The 23039-nt window shown below is 39.2% G+C and overlaps 1 protein-coding gene across 4 annotated transcripts in view; it reads left to right on the plus strand.

The window, feature by feature from the left end:
- Window positions 1-23039, plus strand: part of Bdp1 (B double prime 1, subunit of RNA polymerase III transcription initiation factor IIIB) — a 94749-nt gene that overhangs the window by 3174 nt on the left and 68536 nt on the right. For 3 of the 4 annotated variants that reach the window (XR_007973671.1, XM_052159355.1, XM_052159357.1), the window contains exons 2-8: window positions 1932-2208; window positions 4724-4833; window positions 5699-5758; window positions 9579-9710; window positions 11680-11813; window positions 14509-14603; window positions 19241-19295. Coding sequence is in view for 3 of the 4 variants with exons in the window: in XM_052159355.1 (XP_052015315.1) it covers window positions 1932-2208; window positions 4724-4833; window positions 5699-5758; window positions 9579-9710; window positions 11680-11813; window positions 14509-14603; window positions 19241-19295 (863 nt within the window). In the remaining variant the exon portion in view is untranslated. The remainder of the gene's footprint in view (window positions 1-1931; window positions 2209-4723; window positions 4834-5698; window positions 5759-9578; window positions 9711-11679; window positions 11814-14508; window positions 14604-19240; window positions 19296-23039) is intronic. The other variant, XM_052159356.1, reaches the window with a different exon arrangement.

Genomic DNA, 23039 nt, shown 5'->3' on the forward strand with positions numbered 1-23039 from the left:
GTAATCCCAGCACTCTGGGAGGCAGAGGCAGAGGATCTCTGAGTTCGAGGCCAGCCTGGTCTACAGAGTGAGTTCCAGGACAGCCAGGGCTACACAGAGAAACCCTGTCTCGAAAAAGCCAAATCCAAAAAAAACCAAAAAACCAAAAAAAAAAAAAAAAAAAAAAAAGAAAGAAAGAAAGAAATGTTAATTCTCTTCAGCTACATTCCTGTTCTCTTTTTCTTTTCCTTAACTTTTCTTGTCCGTTTGATTTCTTTTCTTTTTTGAGACAGGGTTTCTCTGTGTAACGCTGGCTGTTCTGGAACTTGCTCTGTAGACCAGGCTGGGCTCAGGCCTGCTTCTGAGTCCCTAGGACTGTGGAGAGAGGAGTGCATCACCATGCTGGGATTTTTCTTATACTTTTTCTTAAACTTTAAAAAAAAAAAAACAAAAAAACTTTTCTTTGTTTTTTTTTTTTTTTGGATTTGGTTTTTTCGAGACAGGTTTTCTCTGTGTAGCCCTGGCTGTCCTGGAACTCACTGTGTAGACCAGGCTGGCCTCGAACTCAGAAATCCGCCTGCCTCTGCCTCCCAGAGTGTTGGGATTACAGGCGTGCGCCACCACCCCCTGGCTTTTCTTATACTTTTAAAATGTTTTATGTACATGGGTGTTTTGCCTTTGTGTGTGTCAGTGCACCACCATCTGCCTGGTGCCCATGGTAACCAGAAGACGACTTTGGATTCTCTTGAACTAATAGATAGTTGTGAGCTGCTATCTAGGTGCTGGAAAATGAACTCAAGTATTCTGGTAGAGCAGCCAGTGTTCTTAACCTTGAGTCATGACTCCAGCTCCATTTATTAATGATTTAAAGCTAATCTGTACCATAGCCAAGATTTGATTTAACGTGACTAGATGCTTTTTCTGTTTGTTTGTTTGTTTGAGCTAGGGTCTCATGCAGCCTAAGCTAGCTTCAGACTCACTGTGTTGCTGAGGGTGGTCCTGAACTTCTGATCCCTCTGCCTCCACTTCTGAGTATCGAGGTTACAAACACATTGCAAAACAACAACAAAAAGAGCCAATCCTCTCAGCTATCGAGTTATTAAAAATTGGCTTATTAAGCTCTGTTCAGTGACTTAGTTTTGTTTTTTGGGGTTTTTAGTTTTTTGGCACTTCAAAGAATTCAGATGATTTGTTAATGTTTTCTTTTTTGTTTCGTTTGCTTTTTTTTTTTCCTCAAGATAGTCCTGGCTGTCCTGGAGCTCACTCTGTAGACCAGGCTGGGCTCTTACTCAGAAATCTGCCTGCCTCTGCCTCCCAAGTGCTGGGATTAAAGGGCCACCACTGCCCAGCTTGTTAATGTTTTGTATTGTGCTTAGGAATTTGAAAAAGAATAGCAATTTTCCTTAGAATTTACATATATTAAATTGATATTTTGTTTAGCTTTAAAAAAAGTGTTTGTGTGTGTGTGTGTGTGTGTGTGTGACTGTAAATGGCACATGTGTACACGTATTCATGGCTAGAAAGTGTCAAAGCTTTGGAGTCAGAGTTGCAGGTGTTTGTTCCCAGGATGTCAGTGCTGGGAAGTCTGAAGAGAAGAAGTACACTTAAGCCCTGAGCCATCTCTCTAGTGTAGTTTTGTTAGTTTTGAGAGTCTTGCCCAGTACGTAGCTCAAGCCTGTTGGAGTTCACTGTGTAACCCAGACTGGCTTTGGAGTCCTGGCAGTCTGTCTACCTCAGCCTCCATAGTGCTAGGAATGTTAGTCTGAGCTACCACTTAAAGCTGAGAAAGTGTAAAGCAGTGTTCATTGCGGCTCTGTTGTAATCAACACACCTCTGAAAAGTTACTGGATTTATGTTTGTTTTTCTTTTTGTTCACTGAGACCTTACTGTCTTAAAACTAGGATTTCAAAAAGATGAGTCACGATGTCTCTTTGCCTTTTTCATTCCAATAGTGATGAGAAGACTGGTGATGAGACTAATGCTGCAGGGTCCAGCACGCCGTCCTGTGCTGCCTCACAGAGAAGAAAGCGAGTGCCAAGCACGACTAGTCCTGTCCAGCCTCCTGGCAGTGCCCCCTCACAGAGTCGCCCCTCATCTACAGTTAATCACGATGCGCCGCAGCCAAACCCTAGTCCAGCAAAAGAGAAACAGCCATGTTCAGACAGATACCAAATATATAAAGCCCGCAAACTGAGAGAGATGTTGAAAGAGGAACTGAGAAAGGAGAAGGTGAGTGAGTGAACTGTAGCCCAGGCTATCCTCCTGACCCAGCCTTCCTATAGTCCAGGCTATCCTCCTGACCCAGCCTTCCTGTAGTCCAGGCTATCCTCCTGACCCAGCCTTCCTGTAGTCCAGGCTATCCTCCTGACCTAGCCTTCCTGTAGTCCAGGCTATCCTCCTGACCCAGCCTTCCTATAGTCTAGGCTATCCTCCTGACCCAGTCTTCCTATAGTCCAGGCTATCCTCCTGACCCAGCCTTCCTAAAGTCCAGGCTATCCTCCTGACCCAGTCTTCCTGTAGTCCAGGCTATCCTCCTGACCCAGCCTTCCTGTAGTCCAGGCTATCCTCCTGACCCAGCCTTCCTGTAGTCCAGGCTATCCTCCTGACCCAGTCTTCCTATAGTCCAGGCTATCCTCCTGACCCAACCTTCCTGTAGTCCAGGCTATCCTCCTGACCCAGTCTTCCTGTAGTCCAGGCTATCCTCCTGACCCAGCCTTCCTGTAGTCCAGGCTATCCTCCTGACCCAGTCTTCCTGTAGTCCAGGCTATCCTCCTGACCCAGCCTTCCTGTAGTCCAGGCTATCCTCCTGACCCAGCCTTCCTGTAGTCTAGGCTATCTTCCTGACCCAGTCTTCTTCTCCTGACCCAACCTTCCAAATCTTGTGCCACATTTGTCTTGAAAGTCGTTTAAAAATATTTTATTCATTTATATTTTTCACTCCTTTTTTGTTTTGTTTTGTTTTAAGATTTATTTATTTGCTTTATATAAGTACACTGTCTCTGTCTTCAGACACACCAGAAGAGAGCATCAGATCTTATTACTGATGATTGTGAACTACCATGTGGTTGCTGGGAATAGAACTCAGGGCCTCTGGAAGAGTAGTCAGTGCTTTTAAGCACTGGTTTTTTGTTTTTTTTTTTTTTGACATGGTTTCTCTGTGTAGCCCTGGCTTTCATGGAGTTCACTCTGTAGACCACGCTGGCTTTGAACTCAGAAATCCGCCTGCCTCTGCCTCTGTCTCCTCAGCATCAGGATCAAAGGTGTGCACCACCAAGCCTGACTATTTCATTAGTTTTGGTGACAGCAAGAAATAAGCTTTTTTTTTTTTAAAGATTTATTTATTGTTATATGTGAGTACACTGTAGCTGTCTTCAGACACACCAGAAGAGGGCATCAGATCTCATTACAGATGGTTGTGAGCCACCATGTGGTTGCTGGGATTTGAACTCAGGACCTTCGGAAGAGCAGTCAGGGCTCTTAACCGCTGAGCCATCTCTCCAGCCCCAAGAAATAAGTTTTTATACATATGTGTGTGTGTGCACATGTATACATGAAAATAGTTTTTATAAAAATGTCTAAATGATGTGGAATAATTATCTGAATTAAACTAAGTGTAATTGAGCAATATGAATTGGTAGTGTTTTAAAGTGAACTATGACAAACCCTTACAGAAGACATGTGGCAGAGTGTGTGTTCTTTTTAACTGATGGCAGTGTGCAGTGAGCAGTAGGAAGGCTGGCTTTGCAGCTAGAGACTTAAGTTTCACACGTTAGCTTTGATCCTCATTAGCTCTGTGATGGTAGCTTAGTCTTTTTGTACTTAGTCTTAAGGAAAGCTTCGTCTTTCCTTACTTGTAAAATATTACCAGTAATAATATCACTACCTCACTGGAGGGCTTTGAAGATTCTTAGTACATTTGAACTAATATGTCTTAATATTTAGAAAATAGTGTACAAACAAATGGTAGCTGTTTAATTATAGAACACCCTGTTTTGGTAGTGTTGGGGATTGGATGAGGACCTCATACATGCGAAGCATGTGCTGCAGTCCTGAGCTATATTCCTAGCTCCAGAATTGTAATATATTGAGGTTTTTATCTAGTGTCAGTTTCTTGGGTTTAAGAAACTATTAAGAGGTGACTCATCTTTCCGAAAATTATACCTGTGCTCTCTTAGGAATGTCTTACCATTTTCAGAGTGCTCCCTCTCTCTTACCTCTTGTCATGAAGCCCATATTAAATCTCTTTAATTGAAATAAAGGATTGGAGAAGTGCTTCAGTGGTTAATCTGAAATGCTGGAGCCTGTCTCTCAGCACTTGTGTGACAAGTTGGGCATTCCATTGATGGCTGTAAGCTCAGCTCAAGAGGGGCTAGGATCACTGCAGCTTCCTGGCTTCTACTGTAACCAATGTGCAAGCCCCTTCCTCAATGGAGGAGGCAGAGAGTTAGAAGATGACACTTAGTGCTCTTTCGGCCTCCTTGGGGCTGTGCACAGCAATGTACCGATACCCGCACATGTGTGGATACACACAAATAAAACACATCACAATAAAACATCTTTAATAAAATCTCTAATTCTTCTTCATTAAAAGAAAAGCTACTAAGATTATAATACAATATTCAGGTGATAAATGATCTCTTAAAATTAGGCATAATGATAAGATTAAAGCACTTCAGGGCACTGGGTTTTATATTTGAGTTTTGTACATCTGAAATTATTTTATTTATAAAATCTCTGTATATAGAAACAATGGAAAAACAAATTTGCTACAAATGAAAGCCATAGACCACCAGATCGTTCAAAAATGACTATGAGAGACTTCATTTACTACCTTCCAGATAACAATCCAATGACGTAAGTAAAATTAATTTATGCTTTGTTTCATTGGGTATGTATGTCATGATATGTCACTTAGAGTACAGTTTCATGTTGTTCAGAAGTTTGTTAAATGATTCATAGCATTTGTATTATCTTTTAAAGATAAAGTTTCTAACAAAATGAGTATGGATCCATTTGGGTCTAAGCCTGTGCCCTTCTCATGGGCAGCACTCACAGCCATGTTTATCAAGTAACTGCTCTCTGGGATGATAGTGGTGTCCTTCTTTGTCTCCTAGAGTTAAAGGGGCTTCTTATTATTTTAGTTATTGGGCTGTAGTGTAATTTCTATTTTTATGTACTATAATATGATATAAATTTTAATAAGATTTTATTTTATAAAATCCTATTAAATGATAATAGGATTTTATGTCCTATTTCATTGTAATGGTGTAGTTTGGATCACAAGTTCTTGATGAACAGAGCATTAATTAAAGTTAGCCTGAGGTGGAAGGCAGAAATCTTATCAATCTGTTTTGTTGGTGTAGTAGGCGGCCTTCGCATATTCTTCAGGTTAGGTCTCTTGTGTTTACCAGGTCTTTGGCCATGTTGGCGGTCTGGAGAAGTGCCACCTAGCATGCTTCATTTCCCAGGGCAGACAGTCGCTGTTCACTGAGGAGTTAGTTAGTGGGGGAAAGTATTTCTTATTTAGGGCCCAGCACGTTATTGGTACTTGCTGAGTTTTTGACTGAAAAATTCTTCCTGTTGTTAGTTTTTGGCTGGGGTGTGCTGGGAATCAGGCTCATTCTCAGCCGTCACCGAACTGACGTTCACTGGCTAGGCAGGACAGAAAAAATGATGGTTGAGCATTATTAAAAAGTATTTTTCTGTTTGTACTTAACAGTTCTTCAGTGGAACAAGAAAAGAAAACTGAGAAACCCTTGGCTCCCACCCCAACGAGAGAGTGAGCATCTTACTGTACTCTTCCCAGTGTGTGCTTCTCTGTTGTTGCTGTGCACCAAATCAGGTCCACACAGGTGCCCAACACTGACGTACACCCAGCCTCGGACACACTTAGAAAGCGAAATCTAATTGTTCTCTCTTCTCCTTTTCTTTCTCTTCTGGTCTGTTCTTTGTGCACATGTGTCTTGTGCATGTGTGTCTTGTTCATTTGTGTCTTGTATGGGTGTGTGTCATTTTCCTTCACTTTATGTAGTAATGCAAGGTCTCTTGTTGGTTTTGTCTTGTTTGTCTAGTCAGCTTGCCTCTGAAGCCCATCATTACATGGGTTTTGAGGATCCACACTCCATTCCTCACACTGGGAGGGTAAGCCCTTTATCCGTTGGACACTCTCCTACTCCCAACCCTCAAATGGAGCTTTTTTTACATTTGATTGCTTCTTAAAAATAGAATCATTTAAGAATAGAAGTCCTGGGCTGGATAGATGGCTCAGCTTTTAAAGGCTAGGCTCACAACCAAAAATATAAGAATAGAAGTCCTCAGGACAACCGGAGCTACGTGAAGAAAACCCCGTCTTATAAAAGGAAGAGAAGCTCTAGCTGGGGATAGTAACTCATGTGTTTAGCCTCAGCGCTTGAGAAGCCAAAGCAGGAGAATCCCAAGTTCAAAATCAATCTTATTACTGAGGTGGTAACATTCTTCTTGGAGAATAAATGTCTACTCACCCCAGATAGGGAACTGGTGACAGACCACCAGTAAAGATACCACCAAAGTCCAACTTGGACTTTTTAGTTTTTAAGAGAGGTTTTTTTTTTTTTTCCTGTGTAGCCCTGGTTGTCCTGGATCTTGCTAGGACCAGGCTGGCATTGAACTCCTAGGACTGACCTACCTCTGCTCCTGAGTGCTGGGATTAAAGGCATGTGCCACCATTATCCAGTGAAGCAATGAATTTTAATTATCAAGAATATGAATGAAGGGTTACTTATAAGATCATAAATTACCTCAAATTGCAGCTGTGTCACCAAAGCCCAGCCCAGCATGGGCGATGGCTCATGGAAGCTGTGGAGCAAACATCCTTCCAGCATGGAGGCAGCTCCTCAGGCTAGAGAGTGCCTTTCAGGGGTCTTTACTCTTGGGCTGGGAAGGTTTAGTTTAGCTCAATTTCAGGGACTTCCTGAAGCTTTGAGTTGTTGCTTCCTGAACTTTACGGACTTCTTTGTAGGAATATCCAATATCTTAAACTCTTACTCAGAGAGGTTATAATTTGAGGAAAGTGCCACACAAGCGCTATATAGTGACAGTCTGTCTCAGAAACACACACATGCATGTGTGTATGCTCTCTCTCTCTCTCTCTCTCTCTCTGTCTGTCTGTCTCTGTCACACAGAGCATTAGATCATTTCAGAATGAAGGGTCTATAATATTTGTGTTTTTTATATATATATATATATATATATATATATATATACATATATAAAATTGACTAATACTATGACAACAGATGCCTTTTTTTTTTACCAGCTGAGCCACCTCACTGGCTTCATGAATTTTAATTAAAGATGTTCAAATTGAGTTTTTTATTCCGAGACAGGCCTGGCTGGTCTAGAACTTACCATGTAGATTAGTCTGGGCCTTCAGCTTACAGAGATTAGTCTTCTCTGGCTCTTAGGATTAGGATTAAAAACATGCACCCTGTGCCCAGCAAATTAGAAGTTGTTGTCTAAAACAGTAGCTTTGTGTGGTAAAAAAATTTAAAAGGAACAAAGGGAATATTGAAAACAGTCTTTCTACTTTTGTTTCTTTGTGGTTTAAAAGTCTGATTCGCTGGGCAGTGGTGGCGCACGCTTGTAATCCCAGCACTTGGGAGGCAGAGGCAGGTGGATTTCTGAGTTTGAGGCCAGCCTGGTCTACAGAGTGAGTTCCAGGACAGCCAGGGCTACACAGAGAAACCCTGTCTCAGGAAAGAAAAAAAAAGTCTGTGATTCCCAACTCTAACCCCCAAGCAACAAATGTTACCAATTAAAACAGCGCTTTTTAAAATGACATATATTTTGTGTGCGTATGCAGTGTGTGCTTGTGTCTGGGTGTGGCACATGCATGCCATGGTGAGTGTGGACGTGAAAAGGCAGCTGGTGGTCGTCAGTGTGCATTCTGGAGGTTGTCAGGCTTTGTGGCAAGAGCCACCTCACCTGCTCACCACCGTTTAAATATAGCATTTCAGATTTATAATTTATGTGTGATTCAATAAGATATTAACAGGCAGTGTGATAGGAAGATTTGGATTCATTTAAAAAAAAAAAAAACTAAGTTGTAATTGGATAGTAGCAAGACGTTCTGATGGACCGTCACACACTTGAGAGCTGGACATGGGTGTGTGATCCCAGCAGATGAGAGGCTGAGTCTTGTGTGCCAGACTATGAGCTTCTCAGCAAGAGCTTACCTCATAGATCTAAGAAAGTAAAACTAAAAAAGATATACTAGTATGCATATTTCAGAAAGCTAGAAAAGTAGATATTGTATGTTTTTATCATAAAGCATTGAGAAAAGACCGACAAGATAGAAATGTTCACCTAAGTTAAACATCATGCGATGTTTTCATCAGTTGAAATGACATGTAGTATTATTGCACTCTACAGTTTTCACATGTTCCTGTATGAGTTAAGAGATGGTTCAGAAAATTGAGAGAGAGAGAGAGAGAGAGAGAGAGAGAGAGAGAGAGAGAGAGAGAGAGAGAGAGTTAGTTCAGCAGTTAAGAAGACCTGGATTGGATTTCTAGTACCATGTGGTAACTCAACAACCATCTGAAACTCCAGTTCTTCTGGCCTTCCCATAGCACTAGGCATGTACACTGTGCACAGACACACAGGCAGGCAAAAAACATACACATAAAATAATAAAAATAGCTTCCCAAAAGATAGACAAAGAAAACGTTTGCTTGTCTTCTAGTTGTGCTCTTTCTGTTCTGCAGTCCAGTGGGAAGGTTCTCTTACTTTTCAGGTGAGCATAACACTATTAACCCATAGGACTGTTCTGAAATAAAGTTATCAGAAAGGAAGTGTTAGGGGTTTTTGTTAATTCTGTTGCAACTGTGGTTTATTCAATACTTTATTAAGGTAGAAAGACAACATTTATTTATTTTCTTTTATTATTGGCCTCAAACCCAACTATACTATAAACCACTGAGTTACATGACTGGTTTATTTTAAAAGACAGTAAACATTTCTTATTGTTATTTTTTAAGATTTTTTTTTTTTAAGATTATTAAATGTTACCAAAGTAGCCAGCTGGTGGTAATGCATGTCTTTAATTCCAACACTTAGTTGCAGTGGCAGGAGGAAGGCAGAAAGGTTTCTGTGACTTTGAGACCAGACTGGTCTACAGAAAGAGTTCCAGGACAGCCAGGGCTACAACAGTGAATTTGTCTCTGAAAAAAAAAGTTACCAAATATAATTAGAAAGAAATCTTATACCCTTCGCCACCCCAGTGTATTCATCCATCCATCCATCCATCCATCCATCCATCCATCCATCCATCCGTCTGTATCTGTCCGTCCATCTGTCCATTTATTTTGAGTTAGGGTCTTAAGGTAATGTGCATAGTGACCTAGAGCTCTTGGCTGTCTTCATAGGTCTCCTCAGTGCCAAGATTACCATGTGTTTCACCATGCCTGGCAGGGTAACTATGTCATGTGCTATTTTCAGTTAAGTTATAGAGAAAGTTTAAAATAGCTAGATGTTGGTTTTCTTTAATAACTTGTTTAGAATTCATACTATTCAGGAAATACTGGGGGTTTTTTGTTGCTTAGGTAACTATGTTTCCATTTTAGTAGGCAAGAAAATCAGAGCACTCAAGATGCTAATGATAATGAAGAAGTGGAAGAGGAGGTGGATGATGGGCCACTTCTGGTTCCTCGAGTGAAAGTGGCAGAAGATGGTTCTATTATTTTAGATGAAGAAAGGTGAGTTAAGGAGATGGGGCAGGAAGGAGGTGATGGTAAAGAACAGAGATTCTGTTTCTGAATCTGTCAACATAACTTTTTTTAACCAACAGCCACTGTATATATTGAGATCTTGATTATTTTAAGCAGAAAAATAGACTAAATTAATTTATAATTTTAGCATGTTTTACATGAGATGTTATCACTCTCCTCTTGTCTGTCAACCTAACTTTGTTTACTTAAAACCTTGCTGCTAAGCCAGTCCAGCTGCTGAACAGCTGTGCGCTGTTACCCACCAAGGATGGATTTCTAGGAATGATTCAGTCTCAAAGCTGGTTTTTAGATTTTTCGTGTTATTCATTAATTTTTTACTTTTTTTTTTTTTTTTTAATTTTTTTGAGACAGGGTCTCTCATTGTGTAGCCCTGGCTGGCTTGAGACTTGCTTTGTACACCAGGTTTTGCCTCCCAGAACTACTAAAGGTGTCACCATACCTTGTTCTCATTTCAAATTTTGGTGTATGGTTTATTTCCAGGAACTTGAGTTATATGTGGTTGTGAGCTGTCTGATGTGGGTGCTGGGAACTTAATTTGGATCCTCTGGGAGAGCATTAAAGTACTGGTTTTGGTTTTTGTTCTGTGTGGTGTGTGTGTGCGCGGGCGCGCGCTTGCGTGCATATTTATTTTGTAATTTCTTAAGAGTTTCAAATTTTTGTATATGTTGTATATGTTTGTATATGATCTGGTCATATTTCCAGATCAACTTCCTTCCTTTTTTTTTTTTTTAATTTATTTTTTTAATTTAAACCCTTCTAGAGCAGTGAGCGCTACCCAGATAGTTTTGGATGTGTGATATTCGGGCATGGTCAACTTAGTAGGTGATCTTAGAGAAAACTCTCTCCGTTTCCCAGCAGCTCTCAGGTGTCATTTGCTGCACACGTAGGGCTTGATTTCATGTTCATCTTTGTTCTGCGTGCTGGGATTTGGTCTAGCTTGGGCTTGTAAAGGTTGTGTGTATGCTGTAACGGTCACTGCGAGTTCCTGTGTGCAGCTGCTACCTTGCTCTATGTCCAGAAGAGGTTTCCTTGTAGTCATCCTGGCTCTTACACCCCTTGCAGCCTTTCTCCCAGAGTGATTCTTGAACTGTGACAGGGTGTGTGTTACACATGGTCCACTAACGGCTGAGTGTTGTCTTTTCTTCTCTGCACTTTGGCCTTGTAGGTCTGTGCTACTCATCATCTACTGCAAATAGAAGTTAAGGGTTCAGAGTTGCATTGAGCTATAAGTCAAATACTGATCGCTATAACACTAAGTCTTCAGGAACATCTAGCAGTTCTTAACTGCTAACCAATCTCTCCAACTCTATAGTGTTCATTTTATATAGGATCAGGTAACAAAGAGAAATGGAAGATTTTTGCAGTTTAATTAATAAAAATGTATATAAATTTAAATTTGATTATACAAAATATAAATGCAATGCTGATAAGGGTTTCTATGTGATGGTGATTTTACATGTCAATAATAGTTAAAGAGATATATAGCCCAGGAGGCATTTAGAAACCCATAAAACAAAACCAGGTGTGATGGCACATGCCTGCAGTCTTAGCACTTGGGAAGTGGAGATAGGTGACTAGGAGGAATTCAAGACTGTCCTCAGCTAGATAGCAAGTTCCAGGCAAACCTGGGCAACAAAAAGCCTAGTCTGAAAATCAGACAAACAGGGAGGCAGGCAGACAGAGAGACAAAAGAGACAACAGAACAGTTAGGTAGTCCAAAGGTATTTTGAAAATTTTATAACTGAAAGCAGGTTGGTGTTTATTTCTGTACCTTAGAAATCATATTTGGAAAATAGAAGTTTCAAATGTATTATTTTTTCAAATATATTCTATTTTAACTGCTGTGTAAATTTTAGAATACAGTAATTAAATCTCATCTACTATTGTTTTTCATACTTTTTTAATGTGACTATATTTGAAAATGTCTTTCTTGCAGTTTAACTGTGGAAGTTTTGAGAACAAAAGGGCCCCGTGTTGTTGAGGAGAATGACCCTATATTTGAGCGGGGCTCCACAACTACCTACTCCAGCTTTAGGAAAAACTACTATTCAAAACCATGGTCCAATAAAGGTAACGAGTCCTCATTCAAAGTTCTTTGATGCTCTTTTGGAATGAACTGAACTTTTTTTAAGCTCTGACTTCTTGTAAATAAAATGTTAACTGCCACATTGGTTTTCATCCACCTAATTTTTATTGGCTCCTCTTCCCCTACTATATCTTTGATTTTCCTCTAGAAATCATTAGCATTTTGATCATTTTGCCTGGAATCTTTTTCAGATTATGCATAGGATCCTCATTTAAGTATTCACATACTTAAATTCACATACTTAATTCACATATAAATAATTGACAGTGTTTCTGTGTGAGCACTAACCATTTGTGCCAGTGGACAATCACTGTGTTTGTAGGATCTCTAATCACCACCATCCTCACCTTGCAGATGCTGTTCCCCCAGCAGTCACAGTACTTGCCTGTAATGAAACCCTGAGGGCATAGGCGGGTCAGGGAGGGAGTATGAGACCTGGAGGGGTAAACACAGAGCTGCAGAGTGCACAATGCATATTCTATGGTGTTCCTTACTGTTTACTTTCTAGTATAAAAGAGTTTTTAAGCATGATAGGATATAGGGCAAAAGGAAGTTTTCAGTACTTCCTCTGACTATTACCAATTTGGTTTATTTATTTATTTAAGATAAATTCTGTCAGGCTTGTTACATTTTCCCTCACCACTTCCTTCTTCTGTTTCCCAATATTTTAAAACACCAAGGCTCCTTTAGTTCAGTCAGCAGTTTTCCAGTGCTTGTCTGTCTGCCTCTTTCTTCTCTCATTCTTTTTGCTACTCACTGAGTATTTTATTTCTTATAGGTGTCCAGACACAAAAGCCCCATCAATTCATATTTCACCAATTGTCTATAAAGTGTTATTTTCTTATAGTTTCGGCAATAATTTTGTAAGTTTTACTAGCTTATAGAAATCTAATATTCTGAAATAATTCTTGATATTATTATACATTTCCTTGTTAGCAGTAAGATCCAGCATCTAATATTTTCAGTTTTAAAATTTGTCTTAATATTTAAAACAATTTTAAATTTACATATATTTTGATCATAGTCTTTCCTTCCCCCAAATTTGTACAGATCTCTGCCTCCCTACTTACACAACTCTTAAGTTCCTTTTAAAAAAAATAAACAAAAATTGAATACAACAAAACTCCCAAAAACTACAAAGCAAAATACAACATCATCCAGAAAGAAAAAAAAAACTAACAACGCCAAAACCTACCAAACCGTAACCAAGTCCAAGCACACAACCCACAAGCTGGGGTCCGTTGTTTGCTGGTCAGTTACTCCTGAACAGGAGACCTGCCTAGAATGAGTGATATCCCCAGTGTCAGTCCAGTGGAGAAAACTGATCTTCCTTCTCCTAGCAAGTGTAAGTGACAGTTCTGTTGTTTGTTAACCTTTACCCAAGTAGCTATGTTTGCATTCATTCATTTTTTAAAAAAATATAATAAGAAAAATCAAAAAGTTTCACATCAGAGTTGGACAAGATAGACCAACAAAAGGAAAAGAGACCAAGAGAGGTCACAAGAGTCAGAGACCCAGGAATCCCATAAAACCACTAGACTCACAGCTGTCATATATGTGCAGATTTCCTGTGCAGGCCCTGTTCATGCTGCTTCAGTATCTGAATTCAGATGAGCCTTGCTTAAGTTGTTTCCTTGATGCCCTCCATCCCCTCTGGGTCATACATTCTTTCTTCCTCTTCCTAGGGGTTCCCTGAGCTCTGAGGGGAGATTTGATGGAGACATTCCTTTTAGGGCTGAGTGTCCCAAGGTCTCTGACCCTGAGTAATGTCTGGCTGTGGGTCTCTCTCTTTGTTCCCATCTGCTGCTGCTGCTGATGGCAGAGCAAGAAAGTGATGTATGAGTAGAGTATCATTAGGCATCATTTGAGTACTATGTTTTTTTGTTTGTTGGTTTTTGTTTTTTTTTCTTTTAGACCAGTATTTGATTTTGCCCTGGGTTCCTGTGCTATCTAGTCTCAGGTTCATGGTCGCACAAGCAGTGTAAGATATGGGTTCCATCTCATGGAGTGGCCTTAATTCAGATCAGTTATTGCCTGGTTACTCTCTTCAAGTGTTTGTCATTGTGCTGCTGGTACCTGTGGGAAGTTCTCCCGGGACTGGTCTTTCATTTCTGGTTAGCATTTACATGGTCCTGTAAACTCTTTATTTTCAGAGACCTCTTTGTCTTGTTTGGTTTAATATCTGATTGGGTGACCCTCTGTCCCAGCAGGTACATGTGATAATCAAGCTCCTGGGGCCACTTTGGAATGGGAGTACAAACTTTTTAGTTGTCTCCTGGGCCACCTACTTTACTTTCTTAGTTGTCCCTGTGAAGTGCAGAGCAAGAGTCAGGGGTGGTCAGTCCAGACTACATCAGGTGTACTACATGGTGCGAGGCATTATGAGGAAATCTGGTCCTGTCAGGTGGGGCTCCCAAACTGTGGCTCATTCTATGATTGAGGTAGATCTCAGGCCTAGAAACTTCTACCACATCCATCAGGAGTTCTTGTTAGCGTAGTGTCCTGAGTTCTGGGATTGTGGAAGATAGTTTTTATGTCTTACTGTGCTTGAGTTTCTTTTCAATGAAATTAAGTACTCTATGACTTATTTTAATGAAGTTCTTATAATTGTATATAACTAATTTGGGTTATTTTGTCTGAATGGAAAATTAATTTTCAGTTAATCTTTTATTTTTACAGAAACAGATATGTTTTTTTTAGCTATCAGCATGGTAGGAACTGACTTTTCTATGATTGGACAACTTTTTCCTCACAGAGCAAGGATAGAAATAAAGGTAACGTATACCTATAACATTTATTGATTAGAAAGGGGGAAAAAGAATATCTAAGGTTTTTTTCTTTTATCTTAATTCAGTCATTTGTTCTCTATTATGTTTGTGTTTGTGTGTGACACTGGTTTTTGTATGATTTCTCAATTTTAGTATAGTTATACCTCTTGAACTTTTATGTACCTTTTAAAATGTATTTGAGAACTATTGATGAAGATACTGAAATTAACAGTTAATGAAAATATAAGGAAGATGTATCAGAATACTTAGAGTTAGTGTAGCTTTATGACTATAAAGTATCTGAGATTTTCTGGGGTGATGTGGAAAGGGCTGAGTGTATGTCGCTGAACTGTGTATTGCTGTCTTGGTCCCCCTGTGCTTTGTGAGTGACCGTTAACATTGTGAACAGTGGAAGTGGTGTCAGGTATAGATGGACTGTGCCTGAGGGGGTGAGCTATGTGTTGTTGCTGAGAAACTACATGTGCTTTCTGGGTAGGAATGTGTTTGGGTTCCCGCATGCTATGTTGCCATAGTGTATTCCCAGTTACCAGTGAGAGATTCTCCCAACCATATGTCTTTCCCTCAGTTCCCCATCTCATTATGTTTGCCACATTAGTGAAAACAACCAGTCAGGAAGATAAAGAGTTTGGGTGTCCTTAAGGTAGACTAGACTTGATTGCCCAGGAACATTATGTAGCAGCATCCTGTAGTGTGGTGTCATAGCCTCACTGGATTTCTGCAAGAGGTGAGGAACCTGCTTGTTTGTATTCATTCATTCATTCATTTATTCATGTTTTGAGACAGAATTTCTCTGTCACTCTGGCTGTCTTCAAGCTCATTTTGTCAATCAGACTGTCTTTAGACTCTGGGATTCACCTGCCTCTGAATGCTGGGATTGATGGCATGTTCCATTAGGCTTGGCTCCTGCTTGTATACTTTATGTTCTAATGTTGATCACAATATTAAAGTTTTTTGAAGGCCAACATTTGATTAGAGGAGCTCTCTGATAATCTGATTAATTAATAGTGTTTGTCACTGGCTTCTTTCAGAAAATATTTAATTTCTTCCCTTAAAAGGTTAGTGTAATTCCAGAAGGTCTTTGGGTAAAGTGTAGAAAAGTGAAATTGCTTTGTTTCTAAGATTAGCAAAGTACATCTTGTTGATTCCTGCATATGGAACTAACCACATATCCATAGGACCAGTTCCATGTGGCTAGACTAGACTCCGTTTATGCATTGCAGAGGTTTGCTACATTTTCTTTTTTTTTAACAAAAACTTTAAAAATTATTATTATAATTTTAAAGATTTATTTATGTATATGAGTATACCGTCACTGACTTCAGACACACCAGAAGAGGGCATCAAAACTCATTACAGATGGTTCTGAACCACCATGTGGTTGCTGGGAATTGAACTCAGGACCTCTGGAAGAGTACTCAATGCTCTTAACTGCTGAGCCATTTCTCCAGCCCTAAAATTACTTTTATTTTATGTGTATGGGTGTTTGCCTGTATATGTGCCTGTGTGTATAGTCTCTATGGAAACCCGAAGAGGGTATCAAGTCATCTAGGACTGGAGAGTCACATGTGGGTGGTGGTTCCTCAGGAAGAGTAGCCAGTGGTATTAATCCTTTGGCCATCTCCCCAGCCTCCATATTACATTTTTTTTGAAGAATTTTTACCTTTTCATTCATGAGGCATATTGGTCTGTAATTTTCTTTTTTCTTTTTCGAGTGCTGGTACTGAATTTGTGTTTTATCACCAAAGCTATATCTTTGATCCCTGTAATTGTCTTTCAAAGTTCTTGGCTCTTTGGTGGTAGTTGCTGAAATGAACAGGGATGTGTACCTCTTGCTAATTCTGGAACGATTTAAGATTAGCACCGTCTCTCCTTTGATGTTTATTGGGACTTACTAGTGAAACCAGAATCTGTTTGTTTGTTTGTTTTTTTTTTTTTGAAATGGTGAAAGCGTTTGGATTATAAATTAAATTTTTCTCATACAGAGAAAATGTATTTTTCTCATACATACAGAGGTGTTCAGGTTTTTAGTTTTATTTAAGCCTGTAGTTCCTGTTTCTGAGGAGGCTGAGGCTGGAGGATTACTGCAACCTAGGGATTTAAGCAAGGCTGAACAACACAGACCCATTTTCCCCCACAGAAATATTGATTCCTATGTTGCTGGGCAGTGGTGGCACATACTTTTAATCCCAGCACTTGGGAAGCAGAGGCAGGGGAATCTCTGAGTTTGAGGCTGGCCTGGTCTAAGAAGTACAGAGAGACTGGGACAGCTAGGGCCGTTACATAGAAAATCCATGACTTGAGGTGAGGGGGATTCTTGCGACAATGTTGATGCTAAGTTGAAGAGGTCATATCTATAAAAACTTCCTTATTGTCATTTAATGTTTGTAGGATTTGTAGTGATAGCCCTCTTTGATTTAGTTCCTATTTCCTTTGCCATTGGTCTATCTTCTTTAAATTTGTTTTGTTTAGGGGGTTTTGAGACAGAGTTTCATTTTGTAACCCAGGCTGGCTTCCAACTTTGATCTTCCTCACTTAGCTGATAGTCCTTCTCTAAGGGCTTTTAGTTTTAAAAATATCCTTGGTAATAAGGTAGATGTAGTGGGTGCCTACCATTCTAGTATTCAAGAGGAGGGAGGAAAATAGTGAGCTCAAGACCTGCTTTGGGTGCATGAGACCCTGCCCTAAAAGACCACAAATAAATAAACAAAACTTAGAAAACATGTCTGGGGCCATGAGTTGGCTGATAAAGCCCATGTCTTGCAAACATGGGGATCTGATTTTGAATCCTGAGCATCCATGCAGAATGTGGGGCATGGTGATACATGCCTGTAACCCCATAACTCAAGAGGTATAGACAGAAAGATTAGGAATTCATGGTTATTTTTGAGTTGAATAGTGAATTTGAGGCTGTACTAGAGTGCATTATTCCTTGTCTCAAAAAAAAAAATTCTATTTTATAGAATATATATCAGTCAGGCATAGATTTTTTAAAAACTTTAATTAGGGGTCTTTAACGCTCCAACCTCTGTTGAAGCCCACGGAAGGAGACAGAAATGGTTAATAAGAATAAGGGGGTGTACAGCTGTTTAGAAGAAGTTCTTCAGGATGACTCCAGTGTTTGTTGTCAGGATACCAGCAGTCCAGTCTAACACATCAACTGTGAATCAATAGCAGTAGTCTAGTCCAATCAGCACACACACCAAACACATCAGTAGCAGTGGCTCAATCCAGAGGAATCGGGAGACTTGGCCAAAAGGGCCAAGAGGCAGCCAGAATACCACCAGATCTTCGGCACATTTCTATGAAGTCACAACAAGTGAAGATTAGTGAAGTCCAGCAAGGTGTACCAATGCCAGCTCATGGTTCACTGTCCGTTGGGTTCTACTTATGCTCTTTCCAAACATCACACACCTTTTCAAGTGTGGTTCAGCAAAAATATCCTCTGTGTCTGCTTTAGGAAAACATCCTCTCAAGTGTCTCCTTCAGCCAAACATCCTCCCATATGACATCTTCCTGAAAAATACCACATGACACAACTGAGTCTCCAAAGTATCCAGAAATTTCTGCATTATATTTGAAACTGTATATAAATGAGATAAACTTGGGTTTAAACTTTTGCCTAATTATAGACTCCTCTATTATACTGAAAAACACTTTAGAATAAAAATGCAAAACATTAGGAGTTTTTTATGTTGGATAAAGTTAGTGTTAGCTTAACTGACTAGATTTATCTGGTTTTGTGGTAGTCAGCTGTTTTTAATTACAATCTATTTAGCAGGTGTGCATGTGTTTTTGATTATGTGTATCGTCCCACTTATTCCTAGTGAATACATGCAAGTAGCAGGCCTACTCATGGTAGTCGGTTCCCTCACTTTTACATCAGTTGTGGCTATTGACATGACTGTCAAGCTTGGCCCATGATTACTTCCTGTGTGCCATAAATCTAGCTGCATTGTTTTATTTGTGTTGTTGATAATACAGATCAGGAAAATTTGTATGAATTTTTCATCTTTATTACAAAAAGTTTATAAATTATGTATATTTAGAGTATGTGTTTGTGCCAATGTTTGAGTCTGTGTGTGTGTATGTGTGTGTGTGTGTGTGTGTGTGTGTGTGTGTGTGGTGCACATGTTCATTTGAAGATGAGAAGACAGCTTCTGGCTATGTCACTTCCTCCTTCCACCATGTGGGTTCTAAACATCAGATGTAGGTCATGCTTTACCGGCTGAGCCAGTCTCACTAGCTCCTCAACCCTCATTAAAGCTTTTAAAAATTAGTTTGTGTGTATGTGTTTTGTCTGTGTCTATGTATTTGTGTCACATGTGTGCAGTACCAAAGGAAGGGGGCACTGATTCTCTGAATTGGAGTTAGTGGTCATGAGCCACTAAGTGGCTGCTGGATACTGGAAGAGCAGCCAGCACTCTCACCCACTGAGCCATTTCTCTAGCCCTCAGTCCTCAGTTTTAAATAACTAAAGCTTTAAGAATTTTGGCCTGTTGGCTAGGATATACCATTTAATAGGGAATAGTATGTTTTATAGAGTTTCACATTAATGCTTACTAATTAGAAATAATCCTTGTTTAATGGCAGAACATTACTATAGATCTTTTTGTTGTTAACAGAATAAATTTAAACGTGAAGAAAAAACAAATGGATGGAGAATAGACAAAGCATTCCGTAAGTATTAAAGCATTCCTTCACAAAGTATGATTCATAAAGATTGAAAAATGACCAATACTTTGTCTTTGGCTCTAGTGTGTTTTAGATTCATTCTCATATTGTCATTAAAAATAAAGAATGGAAGCCTTTTCTATTTTGCTTTTTTTTTTTTTAAGATTTATTTATTTATTATATGTAAGTATACTGTAGCTGTCCTCAGACACACCAGAAGAGGGCATCAGATCTCATTACGGATGGTTGTGAGCCACCATGTGGTTGCTGGGATTTGAACTCAGGACCTTTGGAAGAGCAGTCGGTGCTCTTAATTGCTGAGCCACCTCTCCAGCCCCTTCTATTTTGCTTTTTTAAGATAGGGTCTTGCTGTGTATTCCAGGCCAGTCAGGAGCTTTTGATCTTTATGCCTTAGCCTCCACGTGCTAGCCTGCACGGGTGCAACACTGTGTCTGAGGTTGGTTGGTTTGTTTTGCTTTGTTTTGTTTTGTTTTTGAGACATGTCTCACTGTGTAGCTCTGCTGTTCTGGAACTTACTATGTAGAACAAGCTGGCCTCAAACAACAGACCAGTCTACCTCCCAAGTGCTGGCTGTTTGTATCTGAGTTTTTATTCAGCAGTATGAGTTTGGTAGTTGCTACAAATCTTTAAGCAAAGAATTCACCCAAATATCCAGAAACTCGTGGAATTTTACAGTAATTGATGTTGAAACTGGCTTTTTCAAAATTTTATTTTGTGTCCATGCATGTACACATGTTATAAGAGTGTGGATCAGAGCACAACTTGTAGAAGTTGGTATTCTTTCAGGTGGCTCTTGGCTAAATTTAAGGCGCCAGGCTTGCTAGTAAGTCCCTTATGAAGTGAGCCATCTTACTGGCTCCTGTGTGGTGGTTTTCATTGGGAAGGAACTATGTGCAAGAGATAGTTTATGGAAAATAGATTGCCATAGCTGATTCCTTTTGTAGGCAGGCAGTCATTGAGTCAACAGTATCTATTACCTGGGTGCTCTGATTGCTATTGAAGATGTGTTGGTGAATAAGACAAGTGAGAATCTGCTTGGATGGCCCTGAATTTAAATGGGTGAGGGATATTGATAAGCAAATTTTAGGTAGTGATTGAGTTTTTAGGAAGAAGAAAAGGAATTGGGCCTCAATGCTTATAGTGAAGTTCTTTATGAACAGGTAACATTTTAATTTAGGTCTGATTTAAAAGAACAGTAGGAAACTTCTAGCTTCTAAATAATACCTTCATTAAAGTTAATTTTTTTGTAAGTCTACAGAAAGACTATAAAAGATCTGTAAATAAAAACAAAATTTATTTAAAAGAGCTTAAAATAAAATTGGCTTTTTTGTTTTGGCTCTAGTGTGTTTTGTTTTGGAATGTTTTTATGAACAAATAATTATCAGTTTTTCATAATATATCTGTTTAGTCATAAAATTAGCTGAAGTGGTAAATTTTTTTATTTCTAAATAAAACTTGATATAAATTTTCTTTGGAGGCAGGGCCTCACTGTTTAGCCTTGGCTGTCCTGAAATTCTACATAGACCAGACTGGATTCAAACTCATAGAGATCCACCTGTTTCTGCCTCTCAAATGCTGGGATAAAAGGTGTACACCCCCATGTCCAGCTCAAAATAAACTTTCTTAATTAAAGTTAGCCACAGGGCTGGTTTTAAGGGAGCTAATTCATGTGTGGTTCAAAGAATACCCACTGTGTAGCTCACATGGGTTTATTTTCTGAGTAGACACTGGTAGGTGAGTGTGGTGGGTCTCATGCCCAGCGCTGTAGTGTGGCTTCAGGGAAAGTGCTCCACGTTCCTGAAAGAGCTGCAGTATTGTAGAGAGAGGGACTTTTCCATTTTAAACTTGGAGAAACTCTTCACTGGGCATAATAATTTATAGATCTCATAGTTTTGTTTTTCTTTCTGAGTTTTATCATTTGAAGTAGGAAATTAAAGAATTACAAGCTTTGGTGGCTTTTTAAAAAAGATTTTATGTGTATGAATGTATGCATATACATGTATATTCACTATATACATGTGTCCTCAGAGGTCAGAAGTAAGCATTGCATTCTTTGGAACTGGAGTTATAGATGGTTGTGATCCGCCTTTGGGTGCTAGGAATCGACCCTGCATTCTCTGCAAGAGCATAAATAAATGAGCCATCTCTCCAGCTTCCCACATGCATTTTTTTTTTTTTTTTTGATGATGGTCCTTTATTTTTAAGTCATCTAGAACCACCTGAAGATTGTTATTGGTTCTCTGAGTACTAGTTTATAGAGTCAGGACAGATTAGTATTTAATATGTACTTCTATCTGAGGCATTTTTATAATCTTCTTGTACATTTACCAGAGTTTAAATGTAAAGTTTAAGGAAGGATTAATGTATAAATTTGTTACTGGTTGGTTTACTAGTTGTTTTCTCTAATGTTACACAGTCAATGGTGGCAATATTTTTAATTTTATTGGAATATTTTACATTTTATATTTACTCCTATTTTATTGATGCTTAGAAGTGTTTATTGATACATGATAAAGTATTTGTAGGGCTGGAGAGATGGCTCAGTGGTTAAGAGCACTGTTTGGTCTTCCAGAGGTCAATTCCCAGCAACCACATGGTGGCTCACAAGCATCTCATGTTGAAGAGGTTGGGATCAAAAGAGTGCGTGTTGTAATTATGAGGCATTCGGAGGATGTATTAGTTTTCTTCAGTTACATTTAGGACTGAAAATTTGACCCAGGTTCTTGTGCCATTTAGTGTATGTGCTCTATTACTGAATTACCTCCTGGCTCTGTCTTTGCCACTTAAGGTAATTGAGACACATGGTGCAAAGGATAATTTGAATATTAACTAAGAATATGCCCTAATAACCAGCACCCTAAGGGTTTTTTTGTAATTTTTATTTTTTAAGATTTATTTATTATATGTAAATACACTGTAGCTGTCTTCAGACACCCCAGAAGAAGGTGTCAGATCTCATTACTGATGGTTGTGAGTCACCATGTGATTGCTGGGATTTGAACCCAGGACCTTGGGAAGAACAGTCAGTGCTCTTAACCTCTGAGTCATCTCTCCCGCCCCCCAGCACCCTAAGTTATGCATAGACTATTTTTATCAATTGAAAAGTTCCTTTGTGCCCTTCTGTAGCCCAAGGAAACTGCCATTTCTCTTTGAGTTACCATGGACTAGTTTAGCATGTTTTAAACCATCTAATTCATTCAGTGAGTAATGTAATGTTTGGTGTCTGGTTTCTTTTACTTTTATTTTTTATAATTTTTTATTTTTTGCTTATGTTAATAGTTTGATCCATTTATTAGATTGGTTCAAAAGTAATTCTAGTTTTTTACATTGTAGAAACTATACTTTGATTACATTCTTAAGTAAGGTTATGTGTTATTTTAATGCATGTTTCTTACTTTATGATCTTGTACTAATGACTTTACCTTTTTAATGGAAATCACATTAGACAAAATGCACATTCAAGATCTTTTAAATTTTTTTTGAGATTTTTTTTTTTATTTCTGAATGCATGTCTCTGCAATCTGTATTTGCAGTTCCTACAGAGGAGAGACGTGGATGTCAGATCACTTGGTTGTGAGCTTCTTTGTGGGTGCTGGGGATTTAACCTTCAGGGATCAGTGTCTCAGTTAGGGTTACTGTTGCTGTGATGAAGCGCCGTGGTGAAAACTACTTCAGGAGGACAGGGTTTATTGGCTTATGCGTCCGTCCATCTTACTGCTCATCACTGAA

This window comes from Apodemus sylvaticus, chromosome 16 (genome assembly GCF_947179515.1).
Source record: "Apodemus sylvaticus chromosome 16, mApoSyl1.1, whole genome shotgun sequence".
In the NCBI taxonomy this organism is placed as follows: Eukaryota; Metazoa; Chordata; class Mammalia; order Rodentia; family Muridae; genus Apodemus; species Apodemus sylvaticus.